This window comes from Arachis ipaensis, chromosome B07, assembly GCF_000816755.2.
Source record: "Arachis ipaensis cultivar K30076 chromosome B07, Araip1.1, whole genome shotgun sequence".
NCBI classification, from domain to species: domain Eukaryota; kingdom Viridiplantae; phylum Streptophyta; class Magnoliopsida; order Fabales; family Fabaceae; genus Arachis; species Arachis ipaensis.
The window spans coordinates 4491735-4501588 of NC_029791.2; the positions used below are offsets into that span (position 1 = coordinate 4491735).

General features: G+C 32.4%; 2 protein-coding genes across 4 annotated transcripts in view; both read right to left on the bottom strand.

Annotated features, from left to right (window-relative positions):
* LOC107608956 overlaps positions 1–7931 on the bottom strand; it is a 24406-nt gene extending 16475 nt beyond the window's left edge. The window contains exon 1 of the mRNA XM_021107064.1: positions 7721–7931. The gene's annotated coding sequence lies outside the window, so the exon portion shown is untranslated. The remainder of the gene's footprint in view (positions 1–7720) is intronic.
* On the bottom strand, positions 3023–7722 carry LOC107609205. 3 transcript variants are annotated; one of them, XM_016311075.2, is made up of 8 exons: positions 7464–7722; positions 6554–6661; positions 5789–6442; positions 5173–5252; positions 4074–4541; positions 3889–3969; positions 3686–3774; positions 3023–3460 (listed from the first exon to the last, which is right to left on the bottom strand). In XM_016311075.2, the coding sequence occupies exons 1-8, from the start codon at positions 7468–7470 to the stop codon at positions 3379–3381; spliced, it is 1569 nt and encodes a 522-aa protein (XP_016166561.1). In that variant the 5' UTR covers positions 7471–7722; the 3' UTR covers positions 3023–3378. The 3 variants fall into 3 exon arrangements, with proteins under 3 accessions (XP_016166561.1, XP_020962729.1, XP_016166560.1); XM_021107070.1 differs by having other exon boundaries at positions 3883–3969; XM_016311074.2 differs by having other exon boundaries at positions 3874–3969.

Sequence of the window (9854 nt, forward strand, 5' to 3'; positions counted from 1 at the left end):
ATAAATAAAAATCTAATTAAATCTTTGACCGCATGTATTTTTAAAAGAAATATTCTATTAATTTTAACTTTTTGATATGAAAAAGATCAGATCTAATTACAAAATTAAAAATAATATAAAAAATGAAAAATTCAATTAAAAATTGATAAAATTACAGAAATCGACAAAATAATTAAACCTGTAAATTAAGTTAATTAGTCAATATGTAATGCATTAGCTTTCTAAATATCATTTGATAATTAACAAAATGAAAAATAGTGTATTAATTATGTTAACTAATTAAATGATTAGCTCACTATACTATACGTAAACAAGTGTTTGAAGATTTGAATATCATTTTATGTATACAATAATTTATTAATTACTAATAAATATTTAAATAAAACTCAAATTTATAATAAATTAATTCTTATCCTGTTAAATTAAGAAATACCATAGGAAAAAAAAACAATTAAGGAAAACAAGGATATCGAATTTGAAAGATGGGGTATTGTAAGGATAAATGCATTGCACTTTACACATGCATATATAAATATAAATTAAATTAAATCCTTGAAATTGAAGTAACCTGTCATTGAGAATTATTTAGAGAAGTAGACCAAACCCTTTTAAAAGGTCATTTGTCAATTTTAACCTATATGGCATACAACCAACCTATCATGCATTCATTCACCCCCAATCTTTGCATCAAACTCTCATCTTTAAAGCAACTGTGAACAATTATGTTATTATTATTATTATTATTCTTTCACTACATTCTCTTCTCTCTTGATAATAGTAATACATGTAACATGTGGTCCTTAGAATTATTAAAGGGAAACTACTTTTTTTTTGTGTGTAATTTCCATCAAAACTTAGATATATTAATAATTTCATCTATTTTTTATTTTATTTTTTTACGGTATTTTTCAATCCGACAAATTAAGTATTAATCTCAACCCGACAAATTAAGTATTAATCTGCTGTAACTGTATGCACAAAACGATATTCGAACCTCCAACACTTACCTAAGCGAGCTAGTGAGCTAACCACTAGATCAACCCTATTTTATAATATATATTAGATCAAGTTTTTGTAGCTTAATTCCTTTCGGTTTTGGTCTATGCCGTTATATATATATTTTTGAAAAAAGGACAAATAGGTCCCTAACCTTTTGTCCCGTGAACATTTTTGTCCCTGACCATTGAAAAATACTTTTAAGTCCCTGACCTTTACAAAATTTGGACAGATCAGTCCCTCCGTCCAAATGCCTCCGTTAAGGACTGATCCGTCCAAGTTTTGTGAAGGTCAGGAATTTAAAAGTATTTTTCAATGGTTAGAAACGAAAATGTCCGTGGGGTAAAAAGTCAGGGATCTATTTGTTCATTTCTCTATATTTTTTTAACTAAAGTTGGTTTGGGACTTATTATGTTTGGTAAGTCTTCTAAAAATTTAGTCGTGGACAAAAATATTTTTGAAAAATAAAAACAGCAAAAATAAAGTATGTGGAAAATACCATCGAGACTATTTTTGTTGTTTAAACTTTTTAGAAATATTTTTGTTAACGACTAGATTTTTATGGGTTATTTGTTGCGGTTTATTCAATTAAAATATATAAATGAAAATAAGTTTAAAATCATAGAAACAGCTTTTAATAATAATGTTGTGTTTTATTAAAAGTTGTTTAATAATATAGCATTTAAGAAGAGCAGAAACGCAATTTATATGTTTATATATAGAGTAACCCAAAAAAAAGGTATTATCTATTCATCCCAAAGAAAAAAACCTCTTAATTTATGATAATGACAAATACTTTCAAAATATTTTAAAATGTGCTAAAAGTATTCAAATTCCAAAAAATATTGTTTTTGTAATGGAACCATGAACATAACACTTTACAAAGCTTGGTGTTGGAGATAGTCGAATCATTGTTGTTCTCCACCTCAATTGTTTTCGTTAAACAAGATAACTTTTCTTCACGTATCGGTATTTTTGTAGCGTTTTTAAATATTTTAAAAACATATTTTTTATAATATAAAAGTCACTACATATATCTGCACAAGATGAAACATCAAGCACTTCATAGGTTTTATTTTTATTTTTTAGAGTTTTTAATTGGTTTTTGGGGTCCATAGGAGTGACAAACGTGGAACCACCACAATATGCAGCTTGTTGAATTCTGGGCCTGGGCCTGAGAGGCTAGTGGGCCTAATGGTCCTCTTTTGTATGTATTAGCGACACATTTTTGTATCTTGTGATAATGAATATGATTGAGGATGAGAAAAAGATATTAGATATTAGATAACATGGAGAAGAAAGGGATCACACCCAAAAAAGAAAGAAGAATGGGATCAAAAGACAAGTGTTTTGAAAATAGAAGATAAGAGAAGGTATAGAACAAAGATAATAATTCCAACTTCCAAGCAACTTTTCTTTGAATAATTTGTATTTTCATGATATACGTATATTTTCTAATATTGTTCAATTATATCTATTTCTTTTGAATGATTATTTACATTGTCAATATAAAATGTTTGGAAGATAGGAGACTCGAACCCGCAACCTCTTAATTGAGTATGGAGAATCAATGTCATTTGAGTTATAACTCATTGGCCGTAAAAAATTACTTTATACTAATAGTATATCAAAATTAAATTAAAATAATAAGTACTAAAAAAAATACTAAAATTGGACATGTTACATTAGCCTAATATAGAATTGCGAAACAAACTTCATTTTCTTTAATCCAATGCTTCATGATAAAGATAAAAAAAAAATAACAAATAAAAAAATGGAACCAAATTGGTTGACTTTAACCACAAGTTGAACATTTTCCAATTCAAACACATCCAATCAACCAAACCACAAGAGAAACCTCAATGCATGATGCAATATCCAATTCTGTTTTTGAAACATTGCTTCAATCACAGGCCTAATATTAAATTCTTAGGTGAATGGAATAAATCATTCTTAAATTGTTAAGAAAGCATATAGACTATAGTAGTAGGTCAATTCTTCAAGGCAAGGATCAAAATGCACCAAATTAAGAAGCCAAATAACTGCCACATTTAAACCAAGTAAGAACAAAATGACATGTATAAAAAAGCTGCATTTTTTGATACTTGTTCCTACCTAACACAAGCAGCATCAGAAAATGAGATATTACATCACCAAAAAAAGGATAAAAATGAAAAATTCCAAAGTGGGGAATGGAATAAAGCTTTTCTTTTTTACAAAGGCAAAGTAGGGGGAGGAGCACAACAAACAGCAATGGAGTCATTCAATCATTTGAGGCAATTCTTGCTGCTCAAAAAAGTGGATACCATGTTACTAGGAACATGTTTGGAACTGTACATACTCAAAAGGCCTAAAGGAAATACCACATTGTCTGGACAACACTTAATCCAGCGAGGAACTCGAATCGAGGCCAAGGGATTCATCCTCACTAAAGCTAAATGGCATCGGCATCTCTGCAGCAGATCTACAATACAACATAATTCGTAATGCTGTTAGACGAGGGATACATATATAATAACGATGAACCAACCGTGTGAAACAAACAAGTAATATCATTCATCCAAAAATACAAGACTCAAATCAATAAAAGGGTACTAAATGATCTTTGTACAGCAGGAAAAAAAAATGAGAATATAAGATAACAGAAATCAGAAGAGCTACATAAGCATATGCTTGTATATATATGCACCTCGGGTTTTTCCTTTGTTCTATCTCAGCAATAGGTGCTTGTTTTGGATTGAATTGTTTATGCAGATCAACTTTTGCTCGTTTCGCAGCCTATAACATAGCAAAGCAAAACATAACACGCGTGGAAGGAACGGAGTAAGATCAATAGCAAACCCAACGATAACATACCACATGAATAGATAAGTTTACCCGTCTTACACTCACCGTGATTTCATTTGGAAGCATCCTTGCTCCATAAGAATCGTGATACTTTTTCACCTTCCTCTCCCCCTTATGCAACTCTTCCTGCACATGTGCAACCGAATATTTAACATTTTAGGCCATGGTAAGCCGAATAAATTGATCATTAAACATCAAACACATAAGAAAATAGAAATATATTAACAGACCTTTGCCACCCTCATAGGTTGTAGCCCCCTTTCTTCGGCATCCACAGGCATTCGAGGATGACGGATTGATTTTGCGGGCTTGGGCTTAACATGTTCACTTCTTTTCACATTTTTTGGATTGATGTTATCATAGCCTTGCATCAAATCTGTCTGCTTAACCATGGGGTTCTCTTCATAGTGATCACTATGGTTAGAAGCAGAATCAGATCTCATCCCCTCAATACCATGCTTCGAGACGATACTACGAACTTTAGTATAAGCAGATGCTTCTCCGTTAGAGTCATCATACAAATCCGAGGAGTTCCGGCCAGGAAGATGGTTGGCGTAACCATAAATGGGTTGCCTCTGTTTAATACTCTGGCGGACCTTCTTATCCTGCTTATCCGGGAAATCAGAGTCATGCAAGGAGCCAAATTCAACCCCTTCATGTGAATCTTTGGAACTAAATTTAGCGTAAGAAACATATTTCTGCAATACACAAGTAAAGAAGTGAGACGGCAGGGATACTCATACCACAAGATATCAATTACTATGAACTGAATATAATTTAGTTTTCAGCATCAATGAAAATATTTAACAGTAGAATTGAACAAGCTCGAGTACATCATTCCTAATACTACTTAATTATGCCTTTTCAAAGTTCACCTTGATGTCAAGATGACTCTAAACAATGACATACATACGATTATGAAAATAATCACTTCACTACATTTCATTCCCATTATCATCCAAACCAGATATGGACAATAGTCTTCTCATACCATACATAACAATTCTGACACCGATATGCACTCCAAGATGATGAGTTATCAAATGTAAATGGAATCTTAGGTTTGCCATTGGCAACTAAGAAGAGCTTACAGTGCTATCAAAGGTCAGTTAAAGAGTATGGAAGGATATTGAATCAGAAAAATAGTTAGAAGTCCTACATTCCAGAATTAACATATAAGTCATGGATCATTAATTTGCAATGCTAAAATCAGGTTGCTACCCAATCTTTTTTTGGATCATATATCATAGTTTAAACAGATTGAGTTTAACTAGTTGGCTCATTAAAATAAAAGAAGAGTGCATTATAAGTTTCGATTTCATTACTTACTGTGCTAATGTTGGATTGCCTTTTTCCAGTGGAGACTTCTGGGGAAGTAAGAAGTGCAGGATTTGCAATGGTATACGGTTCTGCCATAGAATTCATTAGCTTAAAATTGGTAATTTAAGAACCCCAATATAGTCTTAAAATGACTTGATAAATTTAGGAATAAGATACAGTTCAAGTTTGTTAAAGGTAAAATGAACCTCTCACATCTCAGCTCCGATGTAACATGTCTAGTAAAACTAGAAACAACAAAAAACAGCACACTGAATGGAAATTAAGGTGCCGCAAAGCTTAAAAATGTGCGATTGTGTGTGTCTTAGGTGATATTCATTTCAAGAGGGCATCCATTAAGTTCACCAAAGCATTTATGCATTGAAGATGGCCATGATGCAGTTTAGTCAGAAACATTTACTCCCATACTTGCCCCTATTAGTCCTACCTAAAGTTTTCACTGCCTATGACAAAAATTAATGTAGAATGCAACTTTCTAAAATATTGCCTTTGCAACATACTTCTTTAAGCTTAAAAAGAACTAGTTTTGTTCCAACACAACATTTTACTCTTAAAATGATAATTGAATGTGAGTTTGGAAAATAGAACAGAATATGTCAAAACATACCATGAACTGGATCTGCAGTTTGGCCTTCAAATGCCCCTGGGGGAAGCTGATCAAATTCTATACCAAGGAGTGGACCATCTTCTTGATAATGCCTCCCTAATTGCTTCTTTACGGCAGTTATAGCAGCATGTTCTATCTCGCCCTTGACTTTCAAATATCCTGATGGTTTATATCCTATGTTTCCACCCTTGGGATTAAGGGGTGGAAGAGCTCCATTGTGAGTCGGATACCTTGAAGGATCCACATCGTATGGATCCTGGCCTTGAGGAAACATGCGATCTTGCAAAAATGAGCCACTATCAGATGATGTATCATCCATTTCGCTTGCGTTTTCTGCATACTGGTTCCTATGTCCGTAGGTCATATCCGGAACTGACAAATCACGATTGTACAGGCCATGACTTTCTACCTCTTTCGGATCCACATAACGGTAATCACCATGTTTGCTGCTTCCGCATGAATCTTGCCGTCCACTACCACGGTCCTGGATGACACCACTTGAACGATCCTGTCGTCCATTACCAATCGCTTCATCTTTCAACAACCGTTTATCTTTTAACCTTCTGTGGCAAAACCATCCAGAAATTTGCTTCTCCGTCAACCCTAACTCCTCAGCAAGATCTTGTTTCATTTCCTCCGTGGGATATTTGTGCTCTGGAAACAAAGGTAAAAAGCAATTCCTCAAAAATCACTAAATTAGTCAATAGAAAGATGCATTAACATTCACAGACAATTAAAAACAAACAAAATTAAAGGAACTCGTACCGTTATAAAATTTCTCCAAGGCCATAACCTGGGAAGGTGTTTTGAGTCTTCTTTTATTTTTTTTCTCTGTAGAAGCTTTATTTTCATCTGATTGCAATTCTCCTGATTCTAAACACCAACATAAAAGAAAGAAGTTCAATATATGCAATGAATGGGGGAAATTACACTACTCAACTTGATCCACATCCACTAGATACCACCATTGATATTGTTTCAAACATAGATAGAATTTGAACTACAATTTCACATATTGGAAAACCATATGCAACAGCTTATTTTCTTGCTCCTAATCACTTAATCTACTCCCTATTTCTTCAATGGTTTCTAACATTAACTCAGCTGGAAAAAGAAAGGGGGCCAAGTTTTCTAATCTCATAAGAGGCCTTTCAAAAAGAACCAACAAGGGTTTGTGCTAATCAACATCTCAGTACAAATGGAAGAAGAAAAAACAACAATGACAACCAACATAGAAAGTAGATCCAGCCTTGTACACAAGTTTATGGTCATTGAGAAAAGCAAACAAAACATATAACAAATTAATGGCTTAAGAAAAATGTGAAACATTAAAACAAGAACAAAAAAAATGTGAAACAATAGTAGTTACACTCCATAACCATAATCAGAAGCAAAAAAAAAAAAAAAAAAAATTAGACATGGAAATTGAAAATTTTTGTACCCCATTTTATACCCTTATTAAGTTTGACTCACTTCCCCAGAACCCAAAGGCTCCATTTTTAACTCATTTGTGCATTACACCCACCTACCCACTAATGCAATTCAAATCCTGAGCTTCCAATCATGCCTATTTCATTCAATGCATGGAAAATAATTGAAGTAATTCAACAACGAAAATGGAACAAAAAATCCCAAATCTTGATTAGACCAAAACTTCGAGATCAGAAGACAATACCTTCCATGGCTGTGTGAGGAATTGGGGTTGAATCCAGCTTCTGAATTCAAGCTTCGGTAACCAAAAGTGCAAAGATTTTTCCCCCTTTTCTCTTTTTTTTTTGTTTTCTCAGTGGCTTCTGAGAAAAGCGAGACCCTTTTTTACGCCAAAAACAAAAGGGTATGCAAAAAACGTTAACTTGTTTGTGTTTATATGTTATTGGTGTTGCTTATTATTCTATGCGTTTTCAATTTGACCCCTTAATTACGCTTAAGAACAGAGAGAGAGAGAGAGAGAGAAGAAGAAGAAGAAGAAGAAGCAGCAGCTTATGGTGAAGGTGGAGAGACAAATTGGAAAAACATCAATGAACAAAAAAAAAAGAACAGCATCAAGAATTGTTCTTCTATGTTTCTTGTTTTTTGTTTTTTGTTTTTGCTTGTTGCAATCAACTTTCAATTCACATTGGTGAAAAATTATAAAATTAAAAATAATTTGGAGAATAAAAATTGAATAAATAATAAAATTTTATAATGCTGTTTCGGTTTCTGGATTTCGTTTGATTGAAAAGTTAAAAAATTCAATTATTTAATTTTTCCAGAATAGATGAATATATGTATAGTATATATGAAGGAGACTGAAGAGATGGAACGAACGTTTATTACAGTAATTAATTATTTTCAATTATTTTCTATAAAATTATAAAAGCAATTAAATGGGCATAATCTGCTTTTGATTTGGATGCATTTATTTCTTTATGGTTTTAGGATTGGACCTTGCTTATATCTATATAAACTTTTAGGGAAAGGATACATGGATGTTTAGGGAGTATTAGAGATATAATCATTAGTGTTATCTTTTTTATCAGCGTAAGCTTCTGGGATGAGTGGTATCATAATATGGTATCAGAGTTTTAGATTTAAAAAGTCAAGAGTTCGTTCGATTTTTAGTGAACTCCAAAATCAACTTAAGTTTTTGGGATGAGTTGTTTTATGATATGAGATGTTTATTATCCCTAGTACCCGAATGGTTATTCTGAATATTATAGATGATGTTCATTTTATAACTTATATAGCTCATTATACACATTATATAAATATTCTATTGACTATCTAACAGAACTCTTTATATATTGTTATTTGTGTTCCAAAAAGATTTAATTAGTTTTGTTTTGAAGTCCAAACGTGTAAATTTTAGTAGAATTTATCTTTTTAGGTAAATCTGCTAATTTGATAGGATAAATGGAATGGAATGCAGTTCTAATAAGATTAACAATAGCCCATAAAAGTAAAAAAAAATTTGCATATATGGCGTAGTAAATTATTTAATTTTAAGATCAAAATTCAACATTTTGAAATACTTTGAAAATCAAAATAAAATTAAAACTTTGGTTAAATATTAGAGACATTTAATTTTGATATAAAAATGACAGCACCCAGTAGAATCTGGATGAATTTGGACAACAAATATTAGTAAAAATGATTTAACTAAAGAGGGATATGCATAATTATCGAAGAGGAGAATTTAATGGAATGAAAGACAAAGTTGGAAGTGATTGTGGCGGACAAACGCCTCGAAGAAAGCAAAACACCTGGCGTGATTTGCCTTTCATGATTCTCTACCAACGGAAGCTTTCCGACACCGACATGAACTCTGAGTCGTGTGCCTTCGATGTGACGAAGGGAAAGAATTGGCGATGTATTGCTTGTTACGTTGTCAGCAAGCATAAGACATTTGGATGAGATTGGATCCATCAATTCTTTAAGTCGGTGGGGTATGTTTTTTTTTATGAGAGCTATTGTTTTGGGGAAAAAATCCTTTTTTTTTCCTGATATTTGGTGGATCTGAAGGCATCAAAATTTGAATTCTTTAATTCATATGAAGTTTAGACGCAACATAAAGTGGTGATCTTGGATAGAAGATGAAAGATAAATTTAGAATAGGCTCAACCTCAACTTCGTCAGCTATCTTTGTTCAAAAATGTCAATTGACAACTTTCTCAACTTGATTTTTTGAAAATTAACTGTGATGCTGGCAACTTTTTGAAAGCTCAAGTAGTGGATTTTAGGTGTGTGATTAGAAATCATAAAAGTATTTGGATAAAAGGTTGTTTGGGAAAGATTTTAATTTAGAGCATCAAAAGATTCGAATTTTTTGTAATATGGAGATGGGTGGTTTTAGTTTGGAAGTGTGACTTAAAGAAAATTGTATGCGAAATAGACTCGAGAAGTATTCTCGCTACTCAGGATGAACTTGCTTCAGAAGATAGAGAAGATGTGAATTTAGGTCCAGTTTGGGACACGACACAACATGGGACACGCCGACACGCGAATTTTAAAATCTTATATGACACGGGGACAAGCATACATATAAAATATAAAGTATTTTTAAAATAAACCGTAATGATATTTTAAT